The following is a 17486-nucleotide window of genomic DNA, read 5'->3' on the forward strand; positions in this document are numbered from 1 at the left end:
GGTTTTCTGGGTCCAGGACCCAGAGTATCAAGAAGCTCCCAGTTCCCATGAGAAAGTGGCCTGTGAAGGAGCAAATCTGCTAATCACGGCTCCATTCGCGGGAGCCCAGGAGCTCAAGGCTTCCCGGACCCTCGTCCTCACTGGGGTGGTCCACCTTCCAACTAAGGCAGCCGCCCTGGGAATCTGAGGCCTGGGAAGGCCATGCCTGCCTTGCGCTCCTGGCCCCGGGTTGTGAGCCATCCTGCCGGGAAAGGAGAGAGAACACCGTGTTGAGGACACAGCCTGCCCCACGGCTGATGAGGCCTCCGCCTCGTTAGCAAGGAATCCGAGAGCAGGATGTGGTTTTCTTCTAATTAATAGAAATTCGCAGAGCGTGGGCCTGAGACGCACAGGCTGGGCCCTGTCAGGAACAGATGGGTTCTCCGGATGGCTCCATGGAATCCGGCTCTAAGACTTGCAAAACAACTTGGCCTTTCTGGGAAGTTTGGTGCCTTTGCTGTGTCCCCCCCCCGGCCCCCCCTCCCCTCCAGGACTTGGATGAGGGTTTGCCCCAAGGATCCTGAGAGAAAACCCCCTGTGCGTTCTAAAGAGAATGCACGTGTGGGGTGGGGGCCAGCAGCCTGGTGAACGGCCCCCGTGACCCACTTGTTCCCTAACAGACTATCAGCACAGGCCCCAGCCACACGCCGTACTTGGGCTGAGAGCCACGGTGCACACGGCCCTCTGGGAGCTCTGTCTGCAGGGGGGGACTGGCAGGGCGTGGTAAGGGGAAGGCCAGGAGGCACTGAACCAGAGGCACCCACTGCCACCCAGGCGGGCGGTGATGAACGTGTCACAACTGCTCTGTGGGCGGGTCAAGGGCCACACAAACCTGTAGCATTTGCCGATTTCCGTGGTGTAAAGGTCCCCACTGTGAGCCACGACACGCTATGCAAATGGCATCAGGCCTCCACCCTGAGGCCGTCCTGGGGTGCCAGGAGGAGATGCCCCCCAAAAGAAGACCCCGCAGATGAGCCACAGGTCCCAGGAGGAAGTGGGGTCGAGGAGGGGCAGAGCAAGGACGCCAGCGTGCAGAGGGTAGGACGTATGCAGCAGTAGCCAAGGCTGCCGGGCTCACGATCCGCCAGGAGGAAGGTGGAGTTCACACCAAGTGCAAGAGGAAGAGGCAGACGGGTTTGAAGCAAAAGAACAACCCGATCGGGTTTTGACTCCGGATGATGGAAAGGGGAGGCTTCCTCATGCTCTGCCTCTTGTCCATCCACAAACCTCATTTCTTTCAACTCTGGTTCTTGTCTGGAATCCTCCCTCCTTTCAGCTCCTAATTCCTCCGCTCTGGCATCGTGTCTTGGCATCATCTCTTGACTGCAAAGTCGTCTTGACTGTTCCCCTGCATCCCCCTGGCCCTTTGCCTCACAGCACACAGTGATCTTTTTACAAAAGAAATTGAACCATGTTGTTCTCCTGCTTAAAACCCGCCAGCGGCTTCCCATTGCACGTACAAAGGATCCTAACGGGGGCCTGCAGGCTGTCCCCCCTCTGCCCCGTCTCACACCACACCCACCTTTGCCCACGTGATCCCACCACGCTGGCTCCTCTGTTCTTCCAGTGAGCCAGGCTCACTCCTGCCCCAGGGCCTTGCCACTTACTTCCCCCTCTGCCTGAAAAGCTCTCTGCCTGTTGTTCCTTCCCCACCTTGAAATGCTCAGCTTGATATGCCTCCCCTCCGAGTCCAGTCCCTAGCAGGTCTGACTGGCTGAGATTGGACAGCTACAGAATCTGGGGAAATGCATAAAGCAATTCTTTGCAAGCATTGAGTGGCAGCCGAGGCAGGGCTACAATCCTGGAGGGAAAGGATGTACATCAAGGTGAGCTCCATTTCTCCCTGGATTTCTCTCTGGAGCATTTTCCAAAGCCTGGGTCAGGAGTGGAGCCCAGGCCGTGCGGTGGTCCTGCTAGATGGAGGGCTCAGAGGCTGGGGTTCAGAGGCGCTCTGATATCTGGGCCTGGGGAACAAAGTAACAGGAAGGAGAGAGCCTGGCACTGCCCTGGAAATGCCCCCTTGGGTCCTTGGCTGAATCCTAAGCTGAGCAGCAGAGTGTGGGACTCTGGGGCCTCACAAAGGAGAGCAACTGGTCGGCCGATTGCTGAAGAGACTTCAGCGGTCGCACACTGTCACCAAGTTGGCAGACTTTTGGCCAAGCCCCAGTTGAGTGTCCTCGGCAAATACTCAGGGGCCTCAGCTGCTACCACTGAAAGTCCGGGACCCAGGAGCAAGGTCCACACCATAGGAGGACAATCAGGCCCTAGGACTGGGTTGAAACTCACATACACCTGCACAGGAATGATACGGTCTGCTGATCATCCCACTACCTGCCAGAAGAAGACACACTCAACATCCTTTAGAGGGAGCTAATAATCAGGAGTCTCTATCACATCTCATCCTACACGATGTCCAAAATAAAAAAGTTTTTGAAAATTCCCAGACACATGAAGAAGATGCAAAATGGGACTTAACCAAGAAACAAACAGTTGATAAAAACAGACCCAGAGGAAAAAAAAAAAAAACAAAAAAAACAAAACCAGACCCAGAGATATCTAGATATTGGCATTAGCAGACAAGACCTTCAAAATATAGGAAAGATTGGGGTGCCTGGGGGCTCGGTTGGTTAAGCATCTCACTTCAGCTCAGGTCATGGTCTCATGGTTTGTGGGTTTGAGCCCCACGTCGGGCTCTGTGCTGACAGCTTGGAGCCTGGAACCTGCTTCGGATTCTGTGTCTCCCTCTCTCTCTGCCCCTGCCCTGCTCGCACCCTGCCTCTCTCTGTCTCTCAAAAATGAATAAATGGTAAAAAAGATTTTTTTTAAATATAGGAAAGATAGACAAAATGAATGAAAAGATGGGAGTATTTCAATAGAGAATCAGAATCTGTTTAAGAAGGATAAAATGGATATCCTAGAGCCAAAAAATAGAACAAATGAAATTAAGAACTCATAGGATGGAATTATCAGAAGATAGGACACAAGAGAACACAGGATTAGTGAACTAAACACAGGTCAATAGAAAATCCAAACTAATGCACAAATATTTTTTAAAAAGGAAGAAACAGAACAGTTTCCAAAGATGTGGGATAGAGTCAAAAACTCTGGATATCCAGGAAATGAGAGAAAAATAGGACAGAACAACATATTTGAATAAATAACGACCCCAAATTCTCCACATTTGATAAAAAAAACCCTTGAGTCTACCATTTTAAGACGCTCACAAAAATGCAAGCAGGATAAATATAAATAAAACCACACCAGGCACATCATAGTCAAATTGCCGAAAGCCAAAGATAAAAAGGAAATCTTAAAGCAGTCAGAGACAAAATAACACATGTATTTCAGAAAAACAAAACCAAGCAAAAAAAAAAAAAAAAAAAAGAACTAGAATAAAAACACAACCAATTTTTGAACAGAAGCTATGGGAGCCAGAAGGCAATGAAATGAGATCTTCCAAGGGCCAAAAGAGGGGGAAATATCTGCCTACCTAAAATTCTACATCCAGATCCTCACCAGAAGAAACAACCAAGTTCTTCAGACAGAAGGAAAACAGATCCCCAGGACTGAATGCACAGCACAGAAACGTGAGGACATATGGGGAAACGTAGATCATTGCTTGCTTTAAACAACAACAGTAACAACGCCTCGTGACATTTATTAGACAGAGACATAATATATACGCTAAAAATGAAGAAAAGAAGAAAGAGGAATGGAGATAAACTATTAAAATTTTTGCATTCATCATTAATAATTATTCACTTATTTGGGACTTCTGCATTACCTGGTAAACGTACTAATGTAAGGTACATTTAAATAATTAACAGGTACACTTTGAAACCTCTAGGGCAAATACTGAAAGAATGAGGAACAGAATGAGCTAATGGAGAAGAAAAATGAATAATAGAAAATATTTATGAATACCAAAAGCAAAGGCCAGAAAGGAGAAACAGAACAGAACAGACAGAACAAAAACCCAATTCTTCATCACATGCATGAAATGTATGTGGACCGAACACCTGAACTGAAAAGCAGAGGCTGTGGAACTGAGCTAAGTGAAAACACACCAGTCGCATGCTATTTCGAGGATGCCCATGGGTTGAATGCAAAAGGATGAATGGTGTACAAGAAGTTGAAGATTCCATGAAAACACTAAGGGAAAGAAGCTGATGTGCCTACTTTAAGGTCAGACAAAGTATAATTTGGGCAAGAAGGCTGAGAGATAACGAGGGATGCTTCATCACGATCAAAGAATCAAGTCAGCAGGAGAACGTAATTTTAAGTCCGTGTGTATCTTATAAATAGTTTCCATGGGCACCTGGGTGGCTCAGTCGGTTGAACGTCCAACTTCGGCTCAGGTCACGATCTCACAGTTTCGCGAGTTTGAGCCCCGCATTGGGCTCTGTGCGGACAGCAAGGAGCTGACTTCAGATCCTCTGTCCTCCTCTCTCGTTCTCTCTCTCTCTCTCTCTCTCTCTCTCTCAAAAATAAATAAACGTTAAAGAAAATTTCCAAATATATGAGTCAAAACTAATATAACGCCAAGAAGAAATACACAAATGCACACTCAGAGATTGCAAATGTATCTCTGTAAATAACAAAACACATGGACAAAATGTTGGTGAAGACACAGAATATCTGATTAGCACAATTAACCACCTTGGACTGGTCACAATCCTCAAGAACTCTGGAATATTCACTCCTTACAAGGACCTCCAGGATACCTACCAAAATAGACTATAACCTGGTCGCTAGAACAATTGCAAAGACTTAAGTGCACAGATCACAAAAGAAGAACCTGCTGAAAATCAATGATCTAAGCTTTCAACACAAGATGCAAGAAAAAGAGCAGCCAACTAAGTCAAAACAAAGGGGAAGAAAGGGAGCGATTCTGTAAACAGAATCCGGTGAAATAAAAGACAGACATAAAATGAAGAAAATCAGCAAAACCCAAAGAGAATCCTTTGCCACCAATGACAAAATTGCTGCAGAGAGAGAGAGAGAATATGGGTCAAAGGGCTCAATGCTAGATGTCTTAACCGATATGCAAGACCACCGTGAGAGTGATGAGCATTTCTTCCTGCGATTCCTAAACATTGATTACCGTCCACACGTGTGGACAGTGACCCGGGGAAGCCCACGTCTTGGCCAAATCACAGACGTGGTCAAGTACAGAGCTGGGTTTGACCTCAGAGTGAGTCCTAAAGTCCCTGTTCTTTCCATTGTCCCTTTTAAGACCCAATGCAGAGCCTGATGGAGGTGTTAGCCAACCTATGGTGGTGATCGTATTGAAACATATAAATGTTTCAAGTCAACACGTTGTGCACCTTAAGCTTATACAATGTTCTATGTCAATTATATCTTTAAAAGAGAGAGAGAGACTCATAAAAGAGAGAGAGAAAGAGAGAGAGAGACTCAATGTGAAGAATTAGGACCTGGACTGCTTGAAAATCTCCTGGATCTGAAAATATGAGCTCTTTTTTAAAAAAACAAAAGAATTTTTTTAACGTTTACTTATTTTTTGAGAGAGAGACAGAGTGTGAGCGGGGGAGGGGTAGAGAAAGGGAGGCACAGAATCCGAAGCAGGCTCCAGGCTCTGAGCTGTCAGCACAGAGCCCGACGCGCAGCGTGAACCCATGATCTGCGAGATCATGACCTGAGCTAAAGCTGGACGCTTAACTGACTGAGCCACCCAGGCGCCGCTGAAAACGTGAGCTCTGATGTCAAAGTTGAACACGGCCCCCTCCGCCGCCATCCCACCCGACACCCGTCTAAACAGCCTGAGCAGAGGGGCAGGCTTGTGTCTCAGGTTGTGCACAGGAAGGGGCCGTCCGGGTGGGAGTCCACCCTTCCTGCGACCTGACGGCCCAAGTTATTTAAAGTTCCCTGTGCCCGCGTTCTCGCATCTGCTAAATGGGGACGATGATCGTCCCTCCTCCGAGGGCTGCTGGACGCTCACCTGAGGAAAGGGGACGCTCCGCACTCTAGAAAGTTAGCAAGATGATGAGAAGGCACCGATTCCAGATCAACCTACCTGGGGGCCGCTGCTTGCCCTCAGAGCTCGCCCTGGGTCTGCAGAACACCATGGTCTTTTCTCCTCCTTTTCCAAACGTGCTTCTCTTGCTCCTGCTCCGTTGATGTTTCCTCGCGGGGCGCTGGATACCTTGGCACTTCCCCCCACCAGCGACAAGGCGGCTGAATTGCCATCATTTCTGGAATTCTCCATGCGTAAGGAAGGCCCCATCCACCTGCCAGCCAGACCCGGTTTCTCCTCCAAGGGCGGCCCGAGGGCTTCTGCGGTCAGTTGCCCTGGCAGCTGAGTCACCTGCACCCCCCTTTCCACAGCACCCCCCTTGCCCCCCGCCATCTTGCTTTCCCCCTGCGGACCCTCCTCCGCTCTCACCAAGCGGCCCCCAGCTGTGCTGGCCCCCAACGCGACTTCTGTCTCCAGGACGCGGATCCTGCTCAGAAGATGGGCGTTCTCCCCCCTGAAGGCCTGGACCGTGTCTTCTACCCCCAGCACCACGCCCTTCATCAGCTCTTTGGAAGTGACCCCGAGCTCCGAGATCAGCGCCTTGAGCTCCCGGTTTTCCATCGTGACGTGCTCCATCACACCCTTGGATTTTCTGGCGCTCTCGGCCGTGGCTCTCTGAAGCTGGGCCAGGCGCCCTTTCAGCTGCTCGTTCTCCTCTTCGAGCTCGGAAATTTTGCCGTAACTTTTCCCATTGCAGTCTTCCAGGTCAGAAACGACCTGCCGGTATTGGGCCAGCTCCCTCTTCAAGCGCGCGATGTCTCCTAGCAGCATGCTGTTGTCCTGTTCGAGGGCCGCGATCTCTGTCACAGTTCTCTCCCTCTCTTCCTCGAGGGCGCACGCTTTTCGACGGCATCTCTCTCGGTCGCCCCGCAGCTCGGCGTTGTCACGTAAAACTTGGCTTCTCTCTCGTTTCAGCCCAGAAATGAGCTGGTGAAACCTTCTCTTCTCTTCTTCAAGGGCTCTCAGTGGCTGAGAGGGCTGGTTCCCACCCAGCTCGGAGGGCCACTCTGGACCCGGACCCACGTCATCTAAATCAGGCACCATCCCTGGGAGAGCGGTGCTGGTCCCCAGGACCTCCGTCCCACCTGGTCCGACCTCTTCGCTGGTCCCCCCGGGTCTGACCTCTCTGGCCAAGCAAATATCCGAGCCCTGGTTTGCCAAAGCCTGCTGGGAGTGAGCATTCTCCGGGGGGCTGTGCTGTTTCCGAGCCAAGCTCTTGCTTCCTCCAGCCGGTGTGGAGGTTGGCCACCATCGCCCCCCGCCCCCACGCTGCAGGATGGAGAGTTGCTGGGAAGAAGCTTCTGCCTCCTTCCCAAATTCGTCTCTTCTGAGCTCAGACCTGTCAGGCTGTTGGCTCAGAGCCCACGGATCACTGGTAGGTTCGGTTCCCCTGGGTGGAAAGGCCGATCGGGGAGACAGTGTCAGACCTCCCTCCGCCACCGGGGAGAGCATTTCCTGGTGCTCACGTTCCTCGGGGCCAGGCTCCCCTGGGACATCCCTGTGGCCCAGACGAGCCCCTTCTAGACGCGGTGCTTTCTCCTCCTTCTCTCCTTGCCTTTGGTCCCCAGGGCTTTCCTCTTGCAGATTCAGAGCATCTGCAGACCACACGAGCGTTTCCTCCTCGCCCTGCCCTGCAAGGAGCTGAGTGCCTCCTGGACTTGGCCTCTGGGAGCCCTGGGCCCTGGCTGGGGGGGCCTCTTCCTCCTCCAGTGACGAAAGCCCTCCCTCCCTCTGCCTCCTACTCAGGGGTGCGGGACCCTCAGTTGACACGGAAGCCTCCTCCTGCAAAAGAGGCCATGGGAGCTTTGGCCTGGGCCAAGGGCAGGAGACAGAGGCCTGGGATTCCACCGGCTCGCCCTCTGGGGCTCTGACGCCGTCCCCCGGGCTCGGGTTGTCTCGGATTTCCTGACTTAGCTTGCTCTCGTCACCAAGGTCTGCCTCCTTCCTGCCCCGACTCCTCCTCGCCCCCCGCTCCTCGGTTCTCCACTCTGGCGGCCCTCCTCCCTCCTTCCAAGCGCCTTTCACACTTGACTTGAACTTGTGACTTGAGATCTGGGGGGGCTCGTGGCAGAGGGAGGCATTCTGGCCCCTTCTCCAGTGGGGATTCCGGCAGGTGGGTCCTCCGGCTCTGGGAGCAGGTGGGAACCTGGCGTCCAGCGTCCGTCGCATCTGGGATTCTTGTGGAGAAGCCTCCTGGAGCAGGAGCAGCGGCGGCAGGGAAGGGGGGTCCCCGGCCGGCCCCCAGGGAGGGAGTGTGGACGTCTGCACCAGGACCTGGGCAGCTGCTAGCCTCTGCTCTGAAATCCCGGCCAGCTCCACGGGGAGGAGTGAGCCATCCCTGTACTGGCCGGGGGGGCAGCCACAGATGAGGAGAAAAGTCTGCGCATCCAAGCTGGGCTCAGCCGGAGTCCGCTAGGGATGGGAAGAGAAGAGAAGAGAAGGGAAGGTGTGAAGCGGCCCCTGCCTCTCTTTAGTCCCCCACACCTCTCAGACCTCATCTCCTGATGCTCTTGGTGCTTCCCCACCCAGCCACACGGGCCTCCCTAGCACACCAAGCCTGGTGCCACCCCAGGGCCTTTGCACCTGCTCTTCCCTCTGCCCAGAATATCCCTCCCCAGATCCCCTCGTGGCTTACTCTCAATCGATGCATATCTCTGCTCAGACGTTACTTCCTCAAGAAGCCCCTGACCGTTTCCCCACACGGTTCATGTTCCCTTTTACTGTGCTCCCCTCCCCACATCCCGCTGCACATCTACGTGGGCATCGTCTAACGCCCCTCAGCCCTGCGTGTCCAATACGGTAGCCACAGGCCACCGGCCACCGGCCACATTCCAAGAGCACCGGACATTTCCGTCGTCGTGGGAGATCTAGGGGACAGGGTGGGGCAGGGCCCTGGGCCTAGACCAGTGCCGGGCCCACAAGACATACTAATTCAGTGCATGTATCCAGGGAGGAGACTGGGCCAGCTCACAGGCTGGGCTGGGGAGGGGCTGCTAGAAGGGAGGGGGGCCTGGGAGGGGCAACTTGGCTCCGTGCGGCCTGACAGACCCACGGCCCCGGGCTGGGGACCCCCTGCCTGCCCACTCCCCACCCAGGTCTCAGGCTGTTACAGTGCATCCCCTCGAATCTCCCTCTCAGTTAGTTCCAGAACGTTCTTCCAAGCCCTTCTTGACCCCCTTCTCCCGCCGCCCACGCGCAGTAGGGCTGGAGCCCTGGGCTGACAGAAAGCCTCCGACCTCACCCGTCCACGGTCAGATCCTGTGACGTCTTCCAGGGTCTCATCTGTGGCCTCCAGGCCTGCCACCACAACACAGGGGCCTCGCCCGGCCCCGACACGGTCCCAGGAGCAGCACGCCTCGGAGGGCTGGCCTGGGAGGCAAGAGGACCCCAAGAGTTAAAGAGACCCTCCTAGGGGTTTTCTCACAACTGTTGCCAGTGACTGAGCCCCCTGCACTTGGGAGGGCCCGGCTCTTCTCACGGACTCACGTCCTCTGAGCCCCAGAGACAGCCAATGGCCGCCACCTGCCAGGCGAGGAAACCGAGGCTCGCGGATGGGGAATGACTGTCGCCAATGAGCAGCAGGTCGGGTCTGGAAGCCACCTGTGCTGACCACAAAGCTCACGCAGGTGACGCATACCTGCCGTGAGACCTGCCTCAAGCCCGGCCCCCTCGTGGTCGCACGGGGTGCTGATCCCCCGCCCCACCCCCAGCCCCGCACGGCTGGCATGCAAAGGGGCTGACGCTAGACTTCACCACCAGACGGCCCCCCTCCTCCTTCTTCCACGGACAAATCGGACCTGTTTGACTTGCCAGCTTTGCTCCCCAGAAATAGGATAGAGTGGGGGAGGGGGAGCGTCAGGGGGCCCATCACCGGCACCGCTGGGTGTAAGTAACCCTCTCGTCTGCAAACTGCATTTGGCCTCGGAAGGCTGTCCGCAAGCCACAGACAGCTAGTTGGACATCGTGGCTTTGGGGCTCCCCAAGTGCAGCAGCTTTTGCAACAGAGGCTCTGGAAGCCGGGCCCAAGACTGTGACCAGACACATTGGTTCCCATGAGGGACAAGTTAGGGACAAGGGGCTCTGAGCCCTAGCAACTCCCAGACCTCACACCTGTCTCACCCCTGAGCTGTCAAGGGGTGGGGGGTGGGGGACAGAACAGTCGTTACATGGTCTTCTGCAAAGACATCCCATCCCGAGACACTGGCTGCCCCGTGCTAGAACAGGTGTCACCTGGCTGGCACCCTTCTGAGGGCGGAGGGAATGAGCCTCAATGTCTAGGTGAGCCCACGTCAAGGACCTTGTCTGGACATCGCACATCCTGATCCCACCTTCTCCAGCTGTGTGGCATCGAGCAAGCGACACTACCTCTCTGAGCCTTAGCTTCCCCTCTGCAGAATGGGGCAGTCACCCCCCCGCCCCGCCCCCGTCCCGGCACACTAGCATGTCCTAAGCGAGCTAGCCCGTCAGCGGAGGTCCACGCAGGCACCAGACGCACCCACAGCACCCACACACCTGCTGAGCTTCTCGGGCCAGGGGCGCCGTGGGAGCAGAGGGTGGTCTGCAAGCCTCGGCTTCGGCAGGCATCCAGGGCGCCCTCCCCGGGCAGGGCCAGTGGCTCGTCCTGAAGCTGGCTCAGGGCGTCCTTGAGGAAGACACAAGGAGGGAGCTGGGAGGATGCTTCCTCCAACGACTCGGGAGGGAGCCGGGTCCCCAGCTGAGAGCAGAGGGCATGAGGCCTGACCCCGGCCCCAGTGCTCTTGGTCCGAAGGCCAACCCCCCTCCTATTGGCACGACTCAGTTCAGCAGACAACGAGGTATGGCACTCGGTTCTCCGAGGAGTGTCTGTCCGGCCAAGATGCCCCCGGGCTCCCTAGAGTGGCACCACAGGCTCCCAGTCCCCTCTCCTTCCCGAAGGTCCTCTGTGTCCCCCCAGCAGAGGCAGGTGCCTGCCCGGGGGCCCCAGGCAGTCCTGTCCCTCAACCATCAACAAGTCCCAAATGCTGCAGCCACGGGTCTCCGGGGGACACCCCTCCCCTTGGCCTCTCCCAAACGGCAAGCCAGCTGTGTGGACAGAGCTTCCCTGAGCCGGCACCCGCCCTGCAGGGCATCGTGCAGACACAGCCCAGCACCGATCCACCGTCCACGAGGGGCTGGGGACGGGCCCCCTCTGGCTTCCCACGGCCCCCACTACTTGGAACCAGGCTCTAATGGGCACTGTTTGCTTCTGCCCCTGCTTCCCCACTAGACCTTGAGTCCTTCAAGCCTTCCACTTGGCCTCATGTGCTTGGCACCCTCACCTTGGCCTGGCACACATTAGGTGCTTAATAAATGTTTGATAGATGGATGGGCAGAACTTGCAGAAAGACAGGTATGCAGCACTTATTCAGCAAACACTTATTAGGCTCCGACTGTGTGTCGGGTGCTATTCTAGGTGCAGGGGTAACAGAGGAGAACAGGTAACATCATCCCCCTGTCCCCTGTCCCCCGGCTGCTCACCTGCTCTCAGCAGAGCCCTGCATCGACACCTAGCCAGGCCTCCTGTCCCCCCACATCCCACCCACAGTGCCAGGGACCCCCCTAGCTTGCACTCTCGCACCTACAAGGCCTCCCGTGGCTCCCCCTCCCCAGGCTGGGATCAGTTCAAGGTTGCCATAACGCACTGTCGCACTGTCGCACTGTCAGGGTGGCGGCAGGGGGGCTGATACTCCTCACCCTGGTTTCTGCTCACAGTGGCCTCCCGGCCCCTCCCCAGCCGGCTTCTTGCCTGCCTCTGCACATCCGCATATGCTGTTCCTTCTGCCTGGCTACACATCTTCCTAGGAAGGGCGGGGGTTGCCCGCACCTCTCTCTCCGCCCCTCCCTGCACACCCCGCTCAGCAGCGGAGCCATCCCGGTGAGATGGAAACCAGATCGGGTTGCTCTCCTGTCTCCGGTGAGATGGAAACCAGATCGGGTTGCTCTCCTGTCTCCGATGTCCCACGCTTCCCGCTGTGCAGAAAGAGGAAACCGCTGCCCGGCCCCACTGCCCCCACCCTCGTTCTGCTCTTTAAAGGGACCCTTCTCCCCCCACCCTGCCTCAGAGCCCTGCACCCCTAGTGCCTGCTGCCTGCCTCTCTTCCCACCCCTCTGCCCGCCTAACCTGCTCTTCTCTGAGCTCCGCGTAAAGGCCAGATCTTCAACGAGGCCTTCCCTGGCCCTCCCCCAAACCAAGTCCCTTCCCTCCCTCAAGCATCTTCCGCTCACTCTCTGGGTTTGGGACCTCCCGGCTGTCTGTGTGATGTCACGTCCAGCGTCCTCACAGACCAGGCACCTCAACCCTGGCTGCACCTTAGAATCCCCCGGGGGCTTTGCCACAGAGCAGGGCCTCGGCCCAAAGCCCCCAAAGCCAGAGGGACCTGGGCGCCGGCCTCGTGTTCTGCGTGTGGGGTTTTGATTTCATCAAAATCACCACCGGAAAGAGGGGGAGAAGAGGAAACGGAGGAGAGAGGAGGTCGTGAGAAGAAGAGGAGGGAGCAGGATGGACAAAGGGAGACAGAGGCTCCACGTGGAGGTGTGGAGGCGAGCAAGAGAGCGATGGCAAGGAGGAGGGAAGAAGGGAGGAGGGAGAGCCGGAAGGGCAGCGTCGAAGGCCAGCACCGCAGCTCCGTTTGCTTCTGTTTGGATTTCGTTCCGATACCCAGGTTGACTTCAATTCAGTTCAACAAATACTTGCCAAGCCTCAGCTAAGTGACAGACCCTGTTCTGGAGCTGGGGACACCGCCGCGGATGAAACACACAGACCCCCCTGCCTCCGGGAGGCAATTTGGTGGGGGAGGGGGACATCCTAGAAGAAGGTGCTACACGCCCTTCATTTCACAAGTGACCAAACCACTACTCAGAGAGGGACAGTGGCCGGTCCAAGGTCACACAGCACACACGGAGGGAGAACAGAACCAGAGCTTGGGTCTTGAACTGGGTCCGGGCTTTCTCTGCCCTTCCTTGCCTCCCCACCCCCGCTCAGTCTTGTCAACCCTTCCTGCCTTTTGGTGCTCGGTGGGGGGGGGCAGCGGCCCCCAGTTTTACGTGGCTTCAGCTTTCACATGCAATTATGGGGAAAGATAAGCAAAAAAGAGGAAAATGAGGAATACAGAGCTATCCGGACACAAACACGATCAGTGTGTCAGAATATATCCACCTGGGCTTTCTTCTATGCAGAGACACTTACATTCTTCCAAAAGTCCGTTTCTACAAAATGCCCATTTTTGCCTCATGCATTTCTCATTTGATGATACGGAAGGACCATCTCCCCACAAGTTCTCCTATAACGTGGTGTTTTACGGCTGCCTCATAACCTCTGACAGAAGGGATGCCTTAACTTACCAAGTCAGGTCCTTCTAATCGTACGTTTAGGTTGTTTCCGATTTTCACCAACTATAAACCGCACTGGGGCACCTTTAATATTTGACCAATATTCAGAATAAAATGGAACTTTTTGTGTATGTGTATTTATTCTGTAACTAATGGACTTGATCTTTCCGTGGAAGACAGCTAGACATTCGTCTTTCCTTTTGTGTTACTTGCATGTCCGTGGCTTTGCTGTGTTTTATTTTTTGACCCTGCCGGCCCACGCTTTAAAGCCCTTGCTGACTACTGGAGTCCCAAGTATGCAATACAGACTTCTGCACAAGTGAGAGCCAGAGCAGGGACGGGGCTGCCTGGAACTTGAACTTGCTGCACAATGAAACGATTCCTGTAAACGCCACCAGGGGGCGCTCTACCCACACTGCCGGGGCAGAGACGTTCTGGGAGCTTCCCACATTCTTGATGCTGGGGTCACCAGGAGCTTGAACTCTGCTCTGGCATGACATTTTTAAGTGTGTAACTTTTCATCTCCCTGCACAAGCCCTCCCTCTAGGCCAGACCACAGCCCCTGGGCTGTCCCCTGCTGTAGCAGTCTATGGCCCAGGTCTCCCCTACCGGCCCCTGTGTCTGTCTCCCCTATAAAATTTCAAAGAGCAGGGTCACCCTTCCAGCCCCGGTGCCCTTTCTTGTCTTGCAAACCACAGTCCTTTTAACTTTCCTTTCACCCGCGCCCTGAGCAGAAACGCTCTCCCCAAACTCCTCCCCAGGCCACGGTTTGTCATTGCAGTGGCCCGTCCCTTCAGGGACCTGGGCCCCAAGGCATTTGTTCTGGAAACTGGATGGTGTGTGATCCCAGGCCAGTGGTGTGCCTTCTCTGGACTGTGAGGTTGGGTACAAGGACAGGGGGATTCCTGCCTGGCTACCTCCCAGCGCTGATGAGATCCTGCTTGGAAAAGCGCTTGTAAATACGAAGCAAATAAAACACCTTCCCGTGACGGTTCACTTCACCATGACCCAGGACGCCCAGGGCACATCACAGGTAACCACTGGGCTGTTGAGGGGGTGGCTCCCTGATGACGGGTAACTTTTTATCTCATGTGCTTCCCCGGAGCTGGACGCCACCCGGGGTTCCCAGTGCACTGCCGTTGTGAGGCCGTCCCTCCGGCCGGGATTTTCCATTTTCCATGGGCAGCGGAGCAAATCTCTTTTCGTGGTCGCTTGCCCACTGAACCGCTAGCTTGCCAAGCACCTCCCGGCCATGGTCAGGGCCCGGGGTTCAGGGCTGACTCAGACGAGGAGCAAACACCAGCCAGGCCCTGCACAGTGAGAATTAGGGCCTCTAGAAGTGGGTCACGGCACTACAGGGGCACTGAGGAGCGAATGAGCTAGAGGTCAGGAAAGTCTTCTTGGAGGAAGTGGTATCCCCACTGAATGGAGAGAGGGTAGCAAGGGTTTTTAGAGCAGCCGAGGAGAGCAGGTGGTAGGAGCTTCCAGAAGCAAGGAAGGCTGCAGGCTGCAGAAGCTTCTAGACACAGGGAAGGCTGCAGGCTGCAGAAGCTTCTAGACACAGGGAAGGCTGCAGGCTGCAAGAGCCTGGAGCATTCAGGGGCCTGCAGGAGTTCAGTGTGGCCAGGACAGGGTGGGGGTGGGGGGGCTAGTGGGCAATAAGCCTGGAGAAGGAGCCCAGCCTAGAGTGTGGGCACCTTGAAGGCCATGGGTAGGAGGTTGAACTTGATCCCAGAGTGGCAGGTGCCAGGAGGTTTACAAAAGGAGATTATTTGGGGGTTACCATGCCTATGCAGACAAAGGTGCTGAACACCTGCCTATGGCTCTTAACCCCCTCCCCACCACCGGGCTCCAACCCCTTTGGAAACATACTGTCGGGTTCCGGAAACCACACACGCGTGCCATGTTCTCAGAACTCTGCCTACAATCCCGCAGGAGTGCCACCACGGGCCGCTGAACTTGATACAATTCTCCACTGAGACCCTGAAGGTCAACGTGTGGCTGGGCAGTTTTGTTATCAGTAGGTTCTAGCACCGAAATTTTAAACCTCAGCTATACTCCCCTGAAAGTTGGTACCTGGCTGGCATTTTACACCTCCCCAGGAGCTCTCTCCAGACGGCCATTTTTGACCCCAAAATGCCCCAAGTCGGGGCTGGCACTGCCCTCTGAGAATAAGACAGACCCCGGCAGACTGTCACAGCCTGTGGCCCTGGGTCCGGCCCATATTCTTTTTTAAAAAATATTTATTTACTTCTTTTGAAAGAGAGAGAGAGAGAAAGAGAGAGAGAGCCGGGAGGGGCAGAGAGAGAGGGAAACAGAATCCCAAGCAGGCTCCAAGCTGCCAGCAGAGCCTGACACAGGGCTGGAACCCACAAACCGTGAGATCGTGACCTGAGCCAAAACCAAGAATCAGTTCAACCGACTGAGCCACCCAGGCATCCCCAGCCCCTATTTTAAATGCCAGGGTCCCCAGCAGCGACCCACAGACTGACCGTCAGGCCCCTTCCTCAGCCCCACCCCCTCCACCTACGAGGTCTTGTCATCCTGTGCAGGCAGGGAATTGTCATAGGAACTTTCCCAGCCCCTGTCCTGACCTAGGGCTCAAGCCAGGCGGAGGCACCAACGGGACACCCATTAGTCCTGACTACTATGCCACTGACCAGTAAGTGCTGGAGGGCAGAGCATGGCACTCAAAAGTCCAAGGAGCCTGTGGGGGCACAGCTCCTGCCCCACTACTTAGCATGTCCGTGACCCTACTATGAGGTTATGGCCTCTCCGTGCCCTAACTTCCTCCTCTGTGAAATAAGGACAAAATAGTGCCTCCTTCCTCAGATGGACTAGACGAGTGACAGCTAAAGAGCATGGAAAACCGCACATGGCATAAAGATGCCATTGTCAATATCCACCCAGGCAAAGCTGGCCATGCAGCCCGTGTCCCTGCCACCTCGCGGGTCTTCACGACTGTTTGTCCAGAGGGGTACTTGTTATGAATTGAATTATGTCCCCCAAATTCCCAAGTTAAAGCTTTCATTTCCAGTATCTCAGAATGTGACCTGATTTTGGACAAGGCAGTAGGGAGGTCTTTGCAGATGCAACCAGTTGCTATGAGGTCCATTAGCGTGACTGGTGTTCTTAAAAAGGGGGACGTTTGGGCACAGAGACAGACAGAGAGGGAAGATATGCCGTCAAAGCACAGAGGGAAGACAGCACCCACCAGCCCAGGAGAGGGGCTCGAACAGACCGTCCCTCACAGCCTCAGAAGCCCATGAATCCTGCCACCGCCCTGACTTTGGAGGTCAAGTTCCAGAACTGCCGTCTCAACCACTGTGTTTGTGGCAGCTGCAATAAATGACAATTTCCGTCCAGACACGATTTATTTTCCAGGATTACAATAACGTGCCAATATAAAAATGTACACTTCTTTCCTTTTATCTGGCGAATATAATAGAGGAAGAATGAATAGACCACACAGAAGAGAGGAAACAGGGGCAGAGGGTTGCTATTTTCTTTTTTAAAAAATGGCCACAGAGAAACTCATTATTAAAATGAGCCAAGCGGGCTGCCCTTCGTTCCCTGAGAAAACGTAGCACATTTAAAGGTCTAGTTAATTTGAAAGAGATTTATCTCATCCAAAGAAAAAGTGGATTCTGTGTGTGTGTGTGTGTGTGTGTGTGTGTGTGTGTGTGTGTGTTAGCTTGTTTAACGAGTGATCTTCTTTCGGTAAGGTTGCTCACTGATTTTTCCTTAGATGTAATTTGGAGGGAGGCAGGATCCGGAGCTCTTGTAAGGAGCTGAGTTAACTCTCCCTGCCAGGGAGGCAGGCTGGTTCAGGAGGAACAGAGCACTCTGGACTCCCATCAAACCTGGATCGGGCTCCAGGTCTGCTTCCCACTAGCTGTGTGACAACAGATCGACGCACTACCTCTCTGAGCCTCCATATCCTCCTATGTGGAGTGGGGATACCATTAGTGCCCACCTCACAGCCTTCTTGAGCACTGGATGAAAACAATGCCTTTGAAAAACCCCCAGGAGGGTGCAGAACACAGGGCAGGAATAGGTTAAACGT

At 54.8% G+C, this 17486-nt stretch overlaps 1 protein-coding gene across 1 annotated transcript in view; it reads right to left on the bottom strand.

The window, feature by feature from the left end:
* The window catches only part of CB1H4orf50 (chromosome B1 C4orf50 homolog), a 56281-nt gene that overhangs the window by 20882 nt on the left and 17913 nt on the right, over nt 1-17486 (bottom strand). Inside the window, exons 5-7 of the mRNA XM_042936938.1 lie at nt 10586-10715; nt 9315-9442; nt 6074-8485 (exon numbers count right to left, since the gene is read on the bottom strand). Of these exons, the coding sequence (XP_042792872.1) occupies nt 6074-8485; nt 9315-9442; nt 10586-10715 (2670 nt within the window). The remainder of the gene's footprint in view (nt 1-6073; nt 8486-9314; nt 9443-10585; nt 10716-17486) is intronic.

The sequence above is a fragment of the Panthera leo genome, chromosome B1 (assembly GCF_018350215.1).
Source record: "Panthera leo isolate Ple1 chromosome B1, P.leo_Ple1_pat1.1, whole genome shotgun sequence".
In the NCBI taxonomy this organism is placed as follows: domain Eukaryota; kingdom Metazoa; phylum Chordata; class Mammalia; order Carnivora; family Felidae; genus Panthera; species Panthera leo.